A 19,346-nucleotide genomic window follows, 5' to 3' on the forward strand; every position below is an offset into this window, starting at 1 on the left:
GTTTAAAATTGGCTCCCAATGTTTTCTCACTTCTTTAGTGTTGTCGGTGCTGCTTGAGTCAAGTTGGGGTGTTTTTCTCTGTAAAGTAGCTGAAAAGACTTAAAAGGAGATTTTTTTTTCCTTTTTCTTTTACCAGGTCTCGTTCAATATACAATCAAAACATACCCAGTGGAGCTCATTAGCAGTCTGAGATCGCAAGTGCATATTATCTCTGACCATCACAGAGGCTTGAAACAGCTTCACTTGGCTTTTAGTTGAAAGTTGCTGTTCTCCAATGTAATGTCTCATTACTTTCAGTAAATAATATGCTTGAAAAGGCATGTGAACGCCACGTGATATGTAGGGTTTGTGAGCTGCAGCTCCCACACAGGCGATAATATCTGTAAGCTCTTTGGAGGAGGGCCTGGTTGTATATGACACTTCACTGCATTCACATAACTTTGAGGAAATTCTATAATTTATAGACTTTGCATTCATTTTGGCAAGTCTGTGAAACATTTAAGTAGCCCCATTGTCAATTATTTATTGGTCGGATTTGAATTCATAAGAGAAGCACACAATCTTTTGGGAGATCACAGAATTATTCATGTGCCATGCAGCTATATATTTTAGTGAGAATCTGTTAAGGTTATGTAAGTCTGTTGCTGCTGTCAGACTATGTAATAGCACCCTGGAGCCCTTACAGCTCTGGATGAGGAGATATTTTAGCAAACTAGGTTTTTGTCTTTATTCCCCCGACTGGATTCAGTGAAGCAAATCACTGGTGCTTTAATGCTTAAAACCAGAATAGGCTTCTTCCCTTTTTCTTCTATTGACTAGATGCAGTGAGGCAAATATTAAAATGCACATCAAAGAATAAACAATCTCTCTTAACTTTGGTGCTACATATGAGGCTTTCAACCTAAATTACCACTGGTGTGATTTGTCTCCTCTCTCTGATACGATCTTCAAGAGCGCACAAGCAGGAGGACACAGACAAGCTATTAAAAATCAGTGTAGTGCTGTGCCGACAAAGCCATCCACCCTGAACCCCTCCCCACTGTTGCTTTATAACATGCCATTGTTTTCCTCTGTCAACAACTATGCTGTATATACAATCAGAGAGAATATTTTAGAGACCAATTAAATGTGAAGGCATTCAAGAAAAACAAAGCTCAGAGGTTTCCAGATGTTCCTTCCATCTGTAGAAGCTAAGCCCAGTAAAGTCCACACTTCATTTCATCATTAACCATTTTGTGTCATTACTGCTGAGTCATATGACCGATCTTGATTATTCTGCACAGTCACTGATTCCCCTCCGAGAAAGAAATGCATCCCTCTCAATTTGTAGCTGAGGCAAACAGACTCACTTGCTGCCTAATTAGAGTTTCATTTTGTCTGAATGCTTGCCACGTGTACAGCAGGGTGCCTTTTAATTTGCACGCAGTGCAGAGGTGTTTTTTGGTGAAATTGGTTCTTAATCTTTCCTTTCTAATGTTTTTTTTTTCATCAATACAGCCACTCAACACAGTTGCACCATTGTTCTCCGATAAACACAATAGTTAATCAGTAAAACTTGTGTGTTTCACAATCAACTGGTATTTTAAACACATAAAGTACTTTGCTAACTAATGGGTGAAGTGATTCTGTGCATCTCTTATATACAGTGTGTCCTAGACAATTATACTGTCAATTAAAAGAATCCTTCCTCCCTGCAGCTGTCAGACTGTACAATCAGAACTGCTGCCAACAAACATAGATGTTTAATCTGCGCTGTAACTGCAATAATTTAATCAACCGATTTGCACTACAACCTGGTTTGCCTCTTATCTGTAGTTATTTTTATTTAATTTAATAACTGTACAGTACTCTGTTTATAGTAACCATTGTCCTTAATGTAAAAATTTTAATATGTCAGAAAAATTGTGTATGTTTCTGTTCTGTGTCCTGTGTACTGTTTGTTCTATATGTGTCTTTCTGGCTGCTGTTACAACCAAATTTCCCCTTGTGGGACAATTAAAGGATTATTCTATTCTATTCTATTCTATTCTATTCTAAATGCACTCTTTTATGTAAACAAACAATCAAAAACAATATGTGTTAGTCTCTGATTAGTTCAAAGCAGTGAGTGTACATCTGATATTTTAGACAGTAATATTTTTATGTCTTTTGTCCTGTCTCCTCCAAATGCTCACAGCAGATGGCTGCCATTCTCTGAGCCTGATTCTTCCTGTTATCAGAGAGTTTTTCCTTCCCTCACCAAGGCCTTCCTCAAACGCAGTCGCCTGATTGTTGAAGTTTTCTCTCAATTATTGTATGGTCTTTACCTTTCAATTTAAAGAGGTGACTGTTGTGTTGGGTTGTGATTTGGGACTTTATAAATAAAATTTAATTGAATTAAAATATCACACAACCAATTATGCTTTAAAATTCTGAAACAAAATTGGAGTTATAAAAACTTTTAAAAAGTAGTACAAGAACAAGAGCGCCAAGATGTCATGTGATGACATCTTGACGCTCACTGCACAGGTCTTTATTTTAGCACGATGACATTCGTGCTAAAATAAAACCCACTCATGTAGTCATGGCTTGGCTTTTCTGTCATAAGTGTATATAAAACACCACCTTCTAAGATGCTACTATGGAGATATGGCAGCCAACAGGTGTTGGATGCTACTTCCTATAATCTTTACCCTAACCTAACATAATCCTGGTAATCGTGTTGGTGGGGTGGGTCAACAAAAACACTGCCTTGTAGCTCTTCCTACTTGTAATTCAAGTCACACGTTGACATTAGCTGCTAGAAATGCCGTTGAGCAATATGAATTTCGAGATGAAGGTCAAGTAGAAAGTAATTTTCTCATCAGTGCAGCAGAGTGAGTAAACATTTGCTTCTAATTGCTACACGAAAAGCCATGAAGCCTATCGTATATAAAGCGTATGTAATGGTTAATAATTCACGTGTTATTGTTTTACTTTAAAGGCAGCAGCCAGCTCGCAACTAGAAACACAGCTTTGTTTTTTGTTTTTTACAGGACACAACATCCATGAAAGCGTAACCAGAAAGTGATTCAGCTTTATTGTACACGGGTGTCAGATCAGGAAATTAAACTGCTCCTGCCTTATTGGTACAGAGGCAAGGGCATATGCATAGACGGGATGAGATGTGTGTCAGTGTGAGCGTGATGTCCGGCTGGATCAAAAAGAGCCAGTAACAGTGGTTCACTACCATTATCCCTCACATGCAGGCCTGCTGTGATGGATGTCACTGTCCTCTTTGGTCCTCAGTGATACAGATTAAGAAAAAAGGGGAGAAAACAAGGGAGGACTGAGGTGAGGTGAAGGAGGGAGAGAGAGTGGGAGGAGCCAGCCCTGACTGCAGCAGAAAAATGAGTGAGCGGAGGGAAAAAGGGGGAGGGCAGAGTGGTGATGAGGAAACAGTGAAGGATTTGGAGGAAGGGAGAGAGACAGAGAGAGAGAGATGGGAAGAGAAAGAGAAGGGGAGGGGAGGCAGCATCTGCTTGCTGCAGAGCCTTTCATTGATAAAGTAGCACCGGAGTGAGCCAGAGGACTGCAGCTGGACTCATCACACACACGCTTCATCATGCTTTCATTCATATACTTCGCGAGACTTCCTCTGTGCACCCACCCACAGTGCACCTCAAGTCTTTGCACCAGTGAGGACGCACACGCTCACCCACTAATCACACAGTGACATGCTCTTTATTTAACAACACCATCGCCTCAGACTTGCTTCTGTTCTCTGCATCCTATTTTTGGGAATGTAAGCTTAGCCCAGAGAGGGACACTTGTAACTGGGAGTTGTTGGTGTTGGTGGTGCATCTGATCTGGGACCGGGCTTCGGAGGAGTCTCCGGACAACAACAAATAAAAAAAGACAGGCTGCAGCAGGATCGGGGGAAACCAGCCAGCGCAACGGCATAAAGGTAGGGATGGAGAAATTAGGCATTCATCTAGACTTGTAGAACCGTGCTTAAACACATCCATCTTGTAAATACACTCGTGGATGCACGTGTAAACTTCACACACAGCTGACATTCACTGAGATGCTGAGTGTGGGGTGCTGTAAACAATGCTGTTTCCTGCCCACATCAACAGGAGCCGGTGTATTTGTCTCTCCATCTCTTTCTTTTCTGTGAATTTCTCACTTTCTTCAGCCCGTCTTCATCTCTGTTCTGACAGGTTGGTTTTGAGGTAATCTCATTCATATCACAGTGTCTCACCCTCAAGTTTTTGGTCCATCTGCATCCTCCTGCTGCCTCTCGCTCTCCTCTTGCATCTCAAATCTTCCTCTCATCGCAGAGGCATCACTCCTGCTTTCGTTCCCGTATTGAACTCTTTCTCTTGCTTTCTCCCTGTCTGCCAGTCTGCCCGTCATCCTGGGATCTACAGAAGCAAGCGGTGTGCCGGTGTCGGCCATGAAGCTGGTTAATGGGGGAGGAAGAGGCGGCGGAGGAGGAGGAGGAGGGGGAAGCAGTGGCGTGGGAGGTGGAGGTGGGGGAGAGAAAACTGCCTTCTCCTTTAAGAAGTGCTCTGCCTTCCAGTTTGTCAAGAGAAAGGTGAGTTTGGATAACAAGCAACATTTTGGTGGGGGTGCATCTTTGTGCATATTGGCTGTGAGAGGTGGTGACACAGAGCCAGAGAGAGAGAGTGTGTGTGTGTGTGTGTGTGTGTGTGTGTGTGTGTGTGTGTGTGTGTGTGTGTGTGTGTGTGTGTGTGTGCAAACCAGAGATGATGTCATTGTGAAGGCTAAGCTGCTCTAATCAAGCGTAAGATTGGACTCCCTGCTTGTCTGTGTTTACAGCGTGTGTTAGGTTTTTATCTTTTTTTGCTTGCGTGTTTGTGTATTCCAAAACACTGTTGCACTTCGGGACCCACAAGTGTGTGTTGTGTTGAAATCACTGAGTGGAAGAGAGGTCCTGTGGTTAGGATCTAGTCAGCATATCCTGGGTTCTGCTGCAGTGCTGCCACAAGGCTCATTACTGGTGTGTAATGTTGATGGTTCGTATTAAATGTTTTCTGTGATGGTTTGTTTGTGTAGGTCTAATGAATGTGTGCCCTGGCTTTTATGAAAGCATCACTTAAAACTGTACTCAAAACTCAAAACGGTACTTAGGTCTCACTGTCTAATAAGGTTCACCTCACAAGGATACATTATAACTGTCACCCTCACTAGAGGTCAATAAATCAGAATTATGCATATTGCATATTACTGTTAAATTGCAGAATAATTACATCTGTGGGCTGCAGAACATCTGCAAGACTTTGCATTGCATATTTCAGACTATCATAGCTATATGTTGTAAAACTCAAGTTCTAGCTAAATAAATAATTGAACAAATAAATGTGTACTCATTAAGTTATTACATTTAATGGGGAACTAAACACAAAAGTGAACAACACCTCGTTCTCCTTCTTCTTTCGGCTGCTCTCTTTAGGGATCCCCACAGCAGATAATCTGCTTCCTTCCATCACTTCGTCCCTAGCATCTCTGCGTGTCCTCCTTCGCTACATCCATGAATTTCTCTCTTGTCTTCCTCTTATCCTCCTGCCTGGCAGCTCTATATTTAACATCCTTTTGTCCAATATCCCTCCTCTGCACATGTCCAAACCATCACAGTCCCCACTCTTGCTTCTACACTCCTGTCCTTCTTTCTCTCTCACTGCCTCTAAACATGCCTTCCCTCCCTCTCCTACTCTTTTGTATTTGTTCAGCAGTAGCGCACTATCCACTGGGCCCCTGCTGGTCAACTGCATTGGTTTCAGTCATCGTCAACCCAGGCTTCAACCAGTATGCAGTATGAAAAGCTCATTCTTATTTCATTTTTGCACCAGTTTTATACCGAATGCCCTTCCTATCTGCACTAGCCTAAACCTCGCTTAAAACAATAACGAATATATTACAACAATAGTTTGTACCACACTTTTTCAAGTTTTATAACTGATTAATTATTAGTAAACCAGTCATTAGTTGTAGCCCTAAGAAACTAGCGGCAAGATTTACTAAATGGGGCAAAACAGAAAAAAAACACACATAATTCGTTTTATGGGTGATTTACAAATGTTGTACTGTTTTCTAAACACAAGCACAGAAGGTTCACTTCGACATCAAGCACAAAAATAAAACATGCTTTTTATCTGCATTACATATCAGGGCAGTTATCAGTAAATTGCATGTCACAGACGTTAATAAATCAGTTTGCATACTTGATTGCATCTTGAGAAATGACCGTGTATGACTGCCGCAGCTTTGTTAGATTTCGAAAAGTCACTGTATGCTGTAATCTGACTAAAACATGTCAATCTTAAAAACAAATTTAATTATGCTCCCTGAATAATTTGCAGTCGATTTACATGAGATCAAAACACAAAACAGCGCGCGGTGCCTGCAGGCCATAACAGGAAGGATATGACTAACATTACTTCCCGCTTGTGGAAGAGAGGTAATGCACTCAGTCAATAATCACATTGCTGCTTTGGGGATACAACAGAACTTTTTTTTTTTTTTTTTATGTAGTAAAATAATTCAAATGACAAGTTAAGGGCTGATTGCAGCTGTTATTTACTTCATGTTGCCATAATTTCAGCCTTAGGCAGCGAACATCTTCCCAGATAGCAACAAATCAGCAACAATCACTTAAGCTCTTGATTCATATTAGTTTCTTATCCGCTGGGTTACTGGATAGATTTACATACATATCTGATCTGATTGTGTCACTGCTGTGTTTTTATTTTGTTTTTTGGTTGTTGTTTTTTTACTCAGAATATGAGTGGTCCAAAATGTCTGTGCTGGCTCAGATGGAGTACAGTATGGTGTGGATTACTGATGAATCGCCTAGTGAATAAGGACAGATTGCGTTAACACCCACACACACACACAACTACGCATGTACTCCCACAGGCGCTCTATGCTGCAATGAATTTCCCACAGAGTATCTATCGATGTAAACTTAACATTTTTCTTTTCAATTTTTCCAAAATGGTTTCAATTTTGGCTTCCCTTCTGCTCCATCCAAGCGATGATAAAAAAAACAAAAAAAAAACAGAACCTTGCAGGACATTCCCGAATCCCGGTTGATGTTATTGCTGCCCTTCAGGGTTTATTTATTTCTCTAATTGCTTCAGAATAATCCTAATTGCATAATAAGGAAAGCATGAGTCCAAACAGAGCCTTGGGTCATGCAGAACAAGGAATAGAAATGTAAAGTCAATACAGCTGCATTCTGCATGTAACTGTACTTTTATCTGTCACTGTATATTTGAACATTTACAACTTGTTACACAGGAGCAAATACGTAACAGCAATGATGTCGTGCAGAGCTTTTCAGTGATCCAAACAAAAGCTAACATTTTCACGTTCCAATGAGCGATGGATGACTGTGTTTTTGTGCCAAATTCGGTGGATTCAGCACCTATAATTAGTTTCACTGTCAGCGTGGCGCGGTGAACAACAGGTATGACAGAACACTGTTTGATCTGTCACATTCCGTTACCTCTTTGAACCTGATCTCAAAAACAACAAAGGGAAAACTCATCTAATTAGATGGAACTCCAATCACGTGCAGCCAGTTCATGACTCGCGATGTGTGAAGAAGCTTGTGTTGCTTTCTTATTTTAGGTGTGCGTCATCCGTTTTCTGTGGCAGCCCTACAGCAGCTGGCTTGTTTTTGTGTTGACCTGCTGGAGTGTTTTTCCAAGTCTGTTTTCTCTTCGACCCGACATGCCTTGACAGGCTGTCGAGGCCGCCCTTCGACTTAGGCGTTCGATCTCAGCGTGTGTGCTGTATGTGTGTGTGTGTGTGTTACTGCATTTTGGACTCTGTGCTGCTCAGCTGCCACAGGCTACAGCCCTGTGGTGTGTGTTTTCTAAATTTTCGAGTCACGCAGCAGGATGAAATTTCACAAGGTTCCTCTCACTGTCAATCTCCTTCTGTTTCTCTGTCTGTTTATCGGTTTCCTCTCCACTTTCACCAAGGTTTTTTTTTGTTTCCTCCACACTCACACACACACACACACACACACTCACACACACACACACACACAAACGTAAACACACCAGTGTTTCCTGTAAGTGACAGTGCTTCTCTGGTCTTAGTCACTGAAGGAGCACGGTGTGTACAGTATGCATTGTTCTTGCGTGCACCGACTTGTGCTGCGTTTGTTGACAGCATAAGGGTAATAATTAGAACACATGCTCATGACGTGAATGCATGAAGGTTTGACTTGTGGTACTTCATCACAAAAGCACACTTAAAGACTGATGTTCTCCTCAGCTTTTACGAAGTATCGGTGAAGCAACACTGGTGTTGAAAAAAGACACGAAAGCCAAAAACATACCCGGGAGTAGACAAACAAGGCTGTTCTTTCATTCTTCATCAAAGACAGACTCAACATCATACTTTGCGCCATCAGATGTCTTTGTGTGTGCTTGCATGTGTGTGTGTAATACATATATGTCATCGTGTGAGTGCACCCCCTCTGATTAATGTGTGGCAGAGTGGAGACACAATCTGTGCCTCTCGTAAGTGCATTGTGTGTATCTCATTCTAGCCAACATGTAATCATGGATAAGATTACAAACAGCTGATGATGAGTTGCAGCTGGTAAGGTGTGTCTGTATATGCACTGTATGCACATTTCCGTTTGTGGAGATCTTGCGCTGTTACCTTTAACAACAGAGGAAGAAACTGAGATGTTATAAGTCAGATCAGAGCATTTTTTTTCTTATTTAGAATAAATATTGTTCTTTTTTTCCTGTGCAGGTACGGAGATGGATGAGGAACCCGAAAGTGAGTGTGGAGAAAGCTCAGGGGAAAGGCCTCCTTTACTCCTGTCCAAAGTGTCCGCTGGCTGAAGACCTGTGGTACACCCACTTCCCATCACCGTATGGCTGCTGTCATTATGCAGGACTGCAGGGTGGCCTGTATTACCACCAGGAGCCCTGCTCACCTTGTCCTGCAAATGGGAAAACGAGTGGCCATGAAAAAAGCAAGGGCTGCAAGGTAAATGGAAAAACAAACAGTCGCTAATCGTGAATTCTACCTTGGAATTCCAAGCTATTAGCTATTAGTTCACTTTGGTAATTTGACTACAGAGAAACTGTATCAGAAGAATCTAGTTTGGTAAATAAAAGCTACTTAGAAGAAATTTAAAACTAGAAGAAGTAAAAAAAAATATGGCAAAAGACACATTTTAGCAAAAAATTTCAGCTTGACTAAGTTACAGCAAAGGTCCAATGTTTTTCACAGGTCGCACATTTAAAACGTGCAAGTAATATTAGCTTTTGATCTTTGGTCTCACTCTGGCCTGTCATATATTTGCTTATTCAATGTGATATTTGGAAAGTTTGTCCATGTTGATGTCACTGTGTGAATAATGAACAGAGCTCACCCTTTTGCACATGCAGTACACAAAAGTCAAATTTCTGACCGATGAAGGGACTGCCTGTACGTGGACAATGAACAAACGTACTGTGCCACCTACACATTATCCCAACAGGGGCTGTGCTTCCATGGAAAGCAATGCCATGAAGTTAGTGCTGGAGGAGGTTTGGAACTGCTTAGTTATCGAGTCACCAGTGTGACTTTTATGGACTATGCTGCTCATCACTCTGTAACTTTCCATGGTCTCCCACTGAATTGCTGTGGTTCCTAAATAGTTTCTCTTTGTAAAAAATTTTTCTTTTTAACTGATCAGACAAAACTTGAACTTTTTGGAAGTTTTGAGCTGGTGTCTGGTGTAAAACTAACACAGCATTTCATAAAAAGAACATCCTACCACCATTGAAACTCGGTGGCGGTAGTGTGATGGTCTGGTGCTGCTTTGCTTCTTCAGGAACTGAACGACTTGCTGTAACTGATGGAACCATGAATTCTGCTCTTTACCAGAAAATCCTAAAGGAGAATGCCTGGCCATTGAAGCTCAAGTGCTTCAAGGGTTATGATCCAAAACACACCAACAAGTTCACCTCTGAATGCCTCAAAAAATAAATAAAATGAAGGTTTTGGAGTTTACTATATAAGCCAAGACACTTTAACATGACCTTAAACAGGCTGTTGATGTTCAAGAGTGGGCTAAAATTCTCCCACAGCAATGTGACAGATTATTCCCCAGTTATCACAAAATGGCGGCGCGGCAGTAGCACGCAGCGGCCACTCCGGAGCCAAAACTGGTGCTGCATTGTTTATTGTTTACGTTTTTGTGTGTAGCGTGCTTATTTTGCACTATGTATGGATAACGTCGCAACTGGTGTCGGTGTTCGTGCATACAACAGCCAGACACTTTTCAACCTAAATAACCTAGTTGACGACATCCAGGAGGGGCTGCGGGAAACGCTGCGTGAACTCGGCTTGCTCCGCGAACCAGGCCTCGAAGCCTCGGCGTTGCCTGATGCCGGCGGACGGAGGTGGAGACATCGGAAGCGTTGCGCGAGGAAGCGGAAGCGCGGCAAGCGGGCGGGAGTCTGTGCTAGGCTAAAAACAAACCCTAGCCGGCCGGCTCTACCGTCCATCATCTTATCCAACGTCTGCTCCCTGGATAACAAACTGGATTACATCCGACTCCAGCAGGCCACACAGCGTGAGATTAGAGACTGCTGTGTCTTTGTTTTCACGGAAACATGGCTCAGCGAAAGAGTACCGGACGCCGCTATTCAGCTAAACGGGCTGGCCTCGTTTCGCGCCGACAGAAATGCAGCGGTGGCGGCTTGTGTGTTTACATCAACGAGAAATGGTGCAAGAACTCTGTGCTAGTCTCTAGTTATTGCTCATCGCTGGTGGAGTTTGTGACTGTTAGATGCAGACCTTTTTACTTACCACGGGAATTCACCACTGTTTTCATTATCGGAGTGTACATTCCACCTAGCGCTAATGCTAAGGAAGCGCTATGGGAATTGTATACAAAGATCAGTGAACTGCAAAATACACACCCGGATGGACTGTTTATTGTTGCTGGGGACTTCAACCATGCAAATCTCAAGTCAGTGCTTCCTAGATTCCATCAGTATGTGGACTTTGCAATGAGGGGAGAAAACACGCTGGATCTTGTTTACACAAACATCCCCGGCGCATATCGGGCAGAGCCCCGCCCCCACCTCGGCTACTCAGACCACATCTCTGTTATGCTAATTCCAGCATACAGACCACTCGTCAGGCGATCAAAACCGGTTCTGAAGCAGGTGAAAACCTGGCCAGCAGGAGCCATCTCTGCTCTTCAGGACTGTTTTGAGAGCACTGACTGGAACATGTTTAGAGAGGCTGCAACTTACGGCGACTTCACTGACTTGGAGGAGTACACATCATCAGTGTCCAGCTATATCAACAAGTGCACCGATGACGTCACTGTCTCCAAGATCATCATCTCACGACCCAACCAGAAACCGTGGATTACTGCGGAAGTGCGTGCACTTCTAAGGACCCGAGACTCTGCCTTCAAAGAGGGAGATAAGGTGGCGCTTAGAAGAGCGAGGGCTGAACTTTCTCGGGCCATCAGAGAGGCGAAGCGCGCACACGCCCAGAGAATCCACAACCACTTTAAGGACAGCGGCGACACACGACGCATGTGGCAGGGCTTACAAGCCATCGCTAACTACAGGACGACACCACCTGCCTGTGACAGTGACGGCTCCCTCCCAGATGTGCTTAACAACTTCTATGCTCGGTTCGACAGGCAGAACGACGTGGCGGCGAGGAAGACCACCCCTCCTCCGAACGACCAGGTCCTGTGTCTCACTACAGCTGAGGTGAGGAAAACTCTACGCAGAGTCAATCCACGTAAAGCTGCTGGACCAGACAACATCCCAGGCAGAGTGCTCAGAGAATGTGCTGATCAGCTGGCAAATGTTCTCACCGACATCTTCAACATCTCTCTGAGCAGTGCCGTTGTCCCCACGTGCTTCAAGGCCACCACCATCGTCCCCGTGCCCAAGAAGTCTTCTGTGTCCTGTCTCAATGACTACCGCCCTATCGCACTTACACCCACCATCATGAAGTGCTTCGAACGGCTCGTCATGAGACACATCAAGACCCTGCTGCCCCCCTCACTGGACCCAATGCAATTTGCATACCGCCATAACCGCTCAACGGACGACGCCATCTCCACTGCACTCCATCTTGCCCTGACACACTTGGACAAGAAGGACTCACACGTCCGAATGCTGTACATAGATTTCAGCTCAGCATTTAACACGATCATCCCCCAACAACTGATCGGAAAGCTGAGCCTGTTAGGCCTGAACACCTCCCTCTGCAACTGGATCCTGAACTTTCTGACCGGAAGGCCTCAGTCAGTACGGATCGGGAACTGCACCTCCAGCACCACCACACTGAGCACTGGGGCCCCACAAGGCTGTGTGCTCAGTCCTCTGCTGTTCACACTGCTGACTCATGACTGTGTAGCAACACACAGTTCAAATCACATCATTAAATTCGCTGATGACACGACCGTGGTGGGTCTCATTAGCAAGAACGACGAGTCAGCGTACAGAGAGGAAGTGCAGAGACTAACGGACAACAACCTGTCTCTGAATGTTGACAAGACAAAAGAGATGGTTGTTGACTTTAGGAGGACACGAGGCGACCACTCACCGCTGAGCATCAACGGCTCCTCTGTGGAGATCGTTGACAGCACCAAATTCCTGGGCGTACACCTGGAGAAGGACCTCGGCTGGTCCCTCAACACCAGCTCCCTGCACAAGAAAGCCCAACAGCGTCTCTTCTTTCTGAGAAGACTGAGAAAGGCCCGGCTTCCACCACCGATCCTGACCACCTTCTATAGAGGAACTATTGAGAGCATCCTGAGCGGCTGCATCACTGTCTGGTTTGGGAGCTGTGCCATATCAGACCGCAAGACCCTACAGCGGATAGTGGGAACAGCAGAGAAGATCATCGGGGTCTCTCTACCCTCTATTGAGGACATCTACACCACACGCTGCATTCGCAAAGCCACCAGCATTGTGGCTGATCGGACACACCCCTCTCACACACTCTTTACACTCCTGCCATCTGGAAAAAGGTACCGAAGCATTCGGGCACACACATCCAGACTGTGCAACAGCTTTTTTCCACAAGCCATCCGTCTCCTCAGCAAAAAGGGACTGACTGATAAACACGCACACACACACATACACTAACATTATCACTCAGCTTAACTCAAATACCTCAAAACATTGAGACTGGACTGACTAACCAACACAAAGCGCAAACACACGGACCTACACCACCAAACCATCGCACACACCAACCTGTAAATGCTCTTTTGCACAATATTATTACTAGATATATTATATATTATTATTTTTTTGCACTAACTTGTCTTGTAGCACCTTGGTTCCTGGAGGAACGTTGTTTTGCCTCACTGTGTATTTTTAAACTGTATATGGTTGAAGTGACAATAAAGTTGAACTTGAACTTGAACTTGAACTTGAAGCTTGATTGCAGGCTGTTCAGGCTAGGGTGACACAACCAGTTATTAGGCTTAGGGGGCAATTACTTTTTAACACAATAGGTGAATCATAATTTAAGAACTGCAATTTGTAATTCCTGCAGCTTTTTGATTTTTATCGATTATCGTACCACGCAAAGTCAAGGAACAAAACCAGCTTTGTGGAACTTTTTGGGCTTGTGCCACTAAATAAGTCATTGTTTACTTATGACCCATTACTTTGACTAGCTTTAGATTAAGTGTGCGCTTTCAACACATTATGGGGACATTTGGGGAAGTTCAAAGGATTTAATGTATTTATTCTAGATCTAAAGAGAAAAAAAATGTTTCCACATTTGAAAATCTCATAAATCAATTTTCTGAGCACCAAATTCTAGTGTCAGTTCAACAAGAATGATTTTCTGCCCCACAAAATTAAAAGTTAATAAAATTCCAATATTTGTCTTTAGCTTACAGAAGGGAAAAAAACATTTTCAATCTTGAATTTAAATCAAATATGTGTGAAACGGTACAGCCATTACAAGAAACAAGAAAAATCATCACCATCTGTAGACAAACTAAATTGGATTAATGTCTCTGTCACATAAGCTTTATTCGTACATGTGAACAAATTGTTAATTTAAAGAGCAAGCGAGAAGTTAACAAGAAGAATGTGACCTATTTCATGGTAAGGGAGAGGCCGCCCACTCACCTGGTGCCTTTTCACCTAAAATCTCCTCATGCCTGCAGCAGGAAGCATATCCCCGATACACTCCAGAACATCACTTGACTCATTTCACTGATGTCCCACCGAAGGCAAACAAACAAACCAAATTAGGCTTTAGAAGACTCTAGATAATGTTGTGATCCTCATGTTTTCCCTTTAAGCTCCTTCACGAGTGCTGTTATGTAACATAAACAATAAGGCAACTGAAGAAAGGGGTGTTTTTCCAAAGTCCACCTTTGTTGTTGCTGTAAATTAGTGCAGGAGGCCTGCATTTAGCACAGAACGCGGATACTCTGTTAAAAATCTTTACCAAAGAGGAAGTAAATTCACACCTGTGCACTGGAGGAAAAGTAACTGTCAACACACACGACTTGCCCAAACATGCATGGCAGGCCTTTTATGTCGATGCTGCTGCAGATGTACTTGGTTATGCAACTACGATTACAATAGCTATCCCACTGCCTATCAATCATTTTAGCCATCAGATGGTTCCCTGCTTGTGTGTTTTTCCAGACCCATGGGCATCAGTAGGGAATGAGTCATCACTATCCCACTGAGCTAAACTGTGTTTGTTGAGAAACCATGCTAAAGGTGTGTTTGGATATGAAACAGCACGCTATTGTTGCCCAGCACTCTATTCCCTTTCCTGTGTTGCTTTTTTGTTTCGCTGACTCTCCATCTATTCCACCTCTTGACCTCAAAACCAATAGATGTGTCTTCAGTAGTACTGATGTGTCTCAGCGGGTGTAATTGGTGTGTGCGTGTTTGTGTGTGGCTCTGGGGTTAAAGAGGAGGGGGCTCGGTGGTGAGTCACAGCTTGTTTATAGTGTAGTGTTTGAGCTGTGGTAGTTGTTCACATTTCAGACATAGTCGAAAATGGGTTTTGATCCAAGATTTAGTTCAATGATTGACGGCATGCAAACAGTAGCCCTTACTATGTGTCTCAATATGAGGGATTCCACCATTCGACTTGTTCTACTATTGCCAAACACTACACAAACATCATGTTTGGTCTTGTTCCCGGCATACTGTGCTGTATCTTTGCACACATTGTCCAAATACTTTACAACTCAGGGCATCAGGCGTAGCTTGCCAAACACTGGCAGAGCGTGATGCTTGTTCAACAAATGGAACACTGATAGAAACATTTCCCTCGCACGTCAAGCTCGCTGCTCTGTTCTCCAGGAGGCCAACTTCAGCCTGACTCAAATTTAAATGAGAAAAATCTTCACTATGAAATTTCAACAGCCCGTCAAAGCAAACAACAATTTAGACAGCTCTCTCAGACTGGAACTTCAAAAAGTGGGATGATGACGCTGAGAGACTGCTGTCACTGCTGACACCAGATGATGGAAACGCTCTCGGGACACTTATCGCGGTCTGATACGTTGCTCCTTGTTCTTCGCTTTTTGTGCTCTGCATTGTTAAATATGAATGTTCAACTTTAGCCCGGCTTACTGCAGCTTTTCTCATTCAGAGAAGAGGCTTTTGAAACTGTTAATCTGCGCTTGGCAGCAAAATATCATTGCAGTTGTTTGTTGCCAGATGAGCTGTGCTGAACTTGAATTAAAGTTTTAACCAACCCACAAGAGGTCAGAGCAATAAGTAAAATATGAACCGTGCAATATCTGAATTGATAAGTTTAGAAAAGGCAAAAGTTTAAGTGTTGTTCTCTCTCCAAGAGAGTCCTCGCTGACAGAATGCCCACCTCCTCTAATAACAAAGCATCAGTACCATTAAAAATGCAGGTAGCTCAGCTTGGCCTTGACACAGTGCGCTACATCACCTTCACCCCACCGCCACAGCGCCTGTGAGCGATGCTAAATATAGACCGAGCTTTATGGTGCTGATTATGTCATAAAGTGTGAGTGTGCTAAATTTATGACACAGCAGTTTTTATTGAGGGGCAATGAGGCTTACTGGAAGCAAGAGGAAGGTGGGGGAAGTGAATGTAAGAAAACAGAAGTGGAAAAAGGTGGAAATATAATAATATTGTTGGAGAGAAAAATAAAAGGGAGGGGCACAAACAGAGGAAAACTGTGATAGAGAGAGAGATGAGAAGAGCTGAGAGGATAGTTTTATTACGAGATTGAAGATGAGGTCAGCGTTTGTGTCCCACTGCCAACGCATGAACAGAAATCAAAAGTATATAAATCCTCCTGATAAGGAGGGCCTGCACTGTCCCGTATACACAACAGCAGACGACCAGATACACTCACGAACACACACACCCGCACACACATGGCTAAATGCAAATACAGCTTTTCCACTAATCTCTTAAATCGAGCCTGCACCATTCTTGATGAAGACTTAATGAAAAATGAAAACAGCGTGAACCTTTGGTGACTCCTGGTTGTCCCAACATGTGATTTCTCTCTCTCGGCTTATGATTTCAAGAGTGCCTAATGTGCTTTATTCAGGTTTTCTCAGAAATCTTTGAAATTTCGTTACATAAATAGATTTAAAAAACCCCAAAACAACTGTCCAAACTGTTATTTTCTAAGAATTTGACAAAAAATACAATTTCACAACATGGACAATCTTATATAACTCATTAATATTTAAGTTTTATACTTAATCTTATCTCATTTAAAGGGCTAATCGTGAGTTTTAGATCAGGGAACTTTAAGGAAGTACTGTGTTGTATTTATTCACAGTTTGGAAGAGTGACTCCTGGATTACCTTGACACTGAAAAAGCCCATATGGAAAAGAAATAGTAAAAACTTATATGATTTAACTCATGAAAGTGGCCACTTTCATGAGTAAATCATATAAGGTGTTACGACCCGGCTCAAAAGCCGCAACATAAAAAAGGAGACGAATACTAGAGTGTAGGTGAAAAGAGGTTTTATCTTAAAATGGACTATCAGGTTGGCTAAAGTGGCTAGTGCCACCAAGGCAAAGACTAGTAAGCTCCCCGGGAAGCTTGCCTCAGGTATGCTTTTATCCACACCTGACTAGGTGTGGCCAATTAGCACCAGCTGAAAACATTGAGATGATTAGGGGCTGCAGAGGGACGTAACAAAGGCTTACATGATTTACTCATGAAAGTGGCTTTTTTCTCATTACTTTTATATATTGTTTTAGTAAGTATTCAAAACATACAAGTTTCATTATATAATTTTTCAAGGGATCTTATATCTGTTTTCACTCTTGTATGCTTTTCATACAAGTTTCACACAAGACAGATACAAACTTTATAAGATTTATATATATCTTTTCCATATGGGAGTCTTTAAAACGGAATAATTCTTAAGCAAGTACTGGAGTTTTAAGGGGTCCCTTTTTTGTGTTTTTTGAAAAAGTGTATATTACGTCTGTGCATTGAGATTTGACTACATTTTGACTAACAGAAAAAACCCACATGCAATGTTAACTGCAGCGATGGCAGGATTGAGGATCATAACTGACCTCCATGAGCTAATTGTCAGCCACTGCTATAGAAGTGCATCTCATCCCTGTTGTTTCCTAAACCGTTCTTTCCTTCTACTTATTTGTCCTCTCGCAAAGCCCCTAACATTATACTGTATAAAATAATTACAGTTTAATAGTATAATATAAGAGCAATATATTGTTATTAATCACGAAAAGTAATGTATTACACATTACTTGTTACTTTTCTTAAAAGTAATGCTGAATGTTACCTAATTAGTAAGTTGTTACAAGACTTGTTACTTTCTCATTACTCCGTAAAATGACCTGAAAAGCACTGTCTCATGACTACCAGGTAATTATATAAACCTATAGGCTACTGTCCCGCACACCAACACAATTCCCTATCCTAATGAGGACACACACAAGATCTCTCCTTCAGTTTTTAGGTTTGAGCACAAAGCTGACAACGCAATCTTGGCTAGCTTAGCATTAGCATGCTGGTTGTGCAAATGTAAGCAAAGAGATAAATTTGTGTTAGCAGTATGATACAATTGCTCCATCCTGGATGCAGTTTCCACTTTACCTTCATGCTGTCCTTTTGTGCAATAAAAATAAAAGTAACGTCCACAGTCTTCAAAAGTTGTCTTGCTGGACCAACTTCACCATTTTATTCCTGCAGCACCTGAACTAAAATCAGCTAACTGTAGCGCAAGTGCGCAGGAAGGAGAAAAGAGCATGTTTGTTTGATGTTTTTTTCTTTCTATCCACCTGGTGCGCAGATAACTCAAGAATATACTATTATAACACAAGTTACAACATAATTGTAACTGTAATGTGATTACTTAATTTTGCACAATAATGCATTACTTTGTAACGCTTAACACTGTATATGACTTCATTTCTCATAAGAGAGGCTCTGATTTGCTCTGTGGGATTAGTGTTTAGTAATTTCCTTACATCCTGTTCCGGAAGCTGATCAGGTGATATTGTTAATAAGTCCATCTACTCAGTATGTTTTAAACACCAACCTTACCCAGAATCGCCTGGCCCAGTCTATTCCCTTTTCTGTTTACTGTCCAAAACTCATTCATGCAAGAGAAAAAGAGAGAGTGCATTAGACCAAAGTAGGAAGGAAGGAAGGAAAAAGCAAAAAGGATGAGGGCCGGCCGAAGAAATCCTGAGAGATGAGGGAAGTCAAGAAGAACAGTGATATTTATCTACGCTGATGCATCCCTGTGAGACAGGATTCACTATCCATTAACTCACAGCAAAGCACATTTCAAAAGGTTTCTTTTGAAATGTTCTCGGACCCAGAAAAAAGCCTCATTTGACAGTTAGTAAGTTCTTCTTGTTAATATTTTGTCAGAGTCAGCTAGATCATAGTGTACCTTTGTACCGGCCCAGATGATACTGGTGTCATCTGCATTTTAAAGCAAATGTCTCATGGGTCAGTTGGCCGTGACGTTTTGTTCTCCACAGAGGGAGGCGGTCTATCATAAATCTACCTTTTCTGTTCTCCTTTAGCAAGTGACAAGGCCCTGCGGGCTAAAGTCCTCTTCCACGAATGCTGATGCATTGTATCTGAGTCAGAGAAGGAGATCAGGGAGGAAGCATGATGCTAGAGTTAATTCCTTTGCAAGATCCTGTCAAGCGACTGTAGGGGTGATCACGAGTACAGCTGCATGTAAGGTATTGAATCACACATGCTGGCAGACTTCAGAGGTAGAAATGGCCCTGTTGTAGGCCCACATATTGGCTGTTGACACTGACTTCTCAGATAAGTGGTATTTTCTTTTTAAAGTGTAAATGTTCTATTGCTGCACTTT

General features: G+C 42.5%; 1 protein-coding gene across 2 annotated transcripts in view; it reads left to right on the forward strand.

The window, feature by feature from the left end:
• Positions 1–4,417: 4,417 nt before the first annotated feature.
• Positions 4,418–19,346, forward strand: part of sgk1 (serum/glucocorticoid regulated kinase 1) — a 38,016-nt gene continuing 23,087 nt past the window's right edge. Inside the window, exons 1-3 of one of the 2 annotated variants that reach the window (XM_085372019.1) lie at positions 4,418–4,448; positions 4,488–4,558; positions 8,761–9,000. In XM_085372019.1, coding sequence (XP_085228145.1) covers positions 4,418–4,448; positions 4,488–4,558; positions 8,761–9,000 — 342 coding nt within the window. Of the gene's footprint in view, positions 4,559–8,760; positions 9,001–19,346 lie in introns of both variants that reach the window. The other variant, XM_085372018.1, reaches the window with a different exon arrangement.

This window comes from Diplotaxodon limnothrissa, linkage group LG15 (genome assembly GCF_057381915.1).
Source record: "Diplotaxodon limnothrissa isolate DT_005_m linkage group LG15, D_limnothrissa_male_GT1.1, whole genome shotgun sequence".
NCBI classification, from domain to species: domain Eukaryota; kingdom Metazoa; phylum Chordata; class Actinopteri; order Cichliformes; family Cichlidae; genus Diplotaxodon; species Diplotaxodon limnothrissa.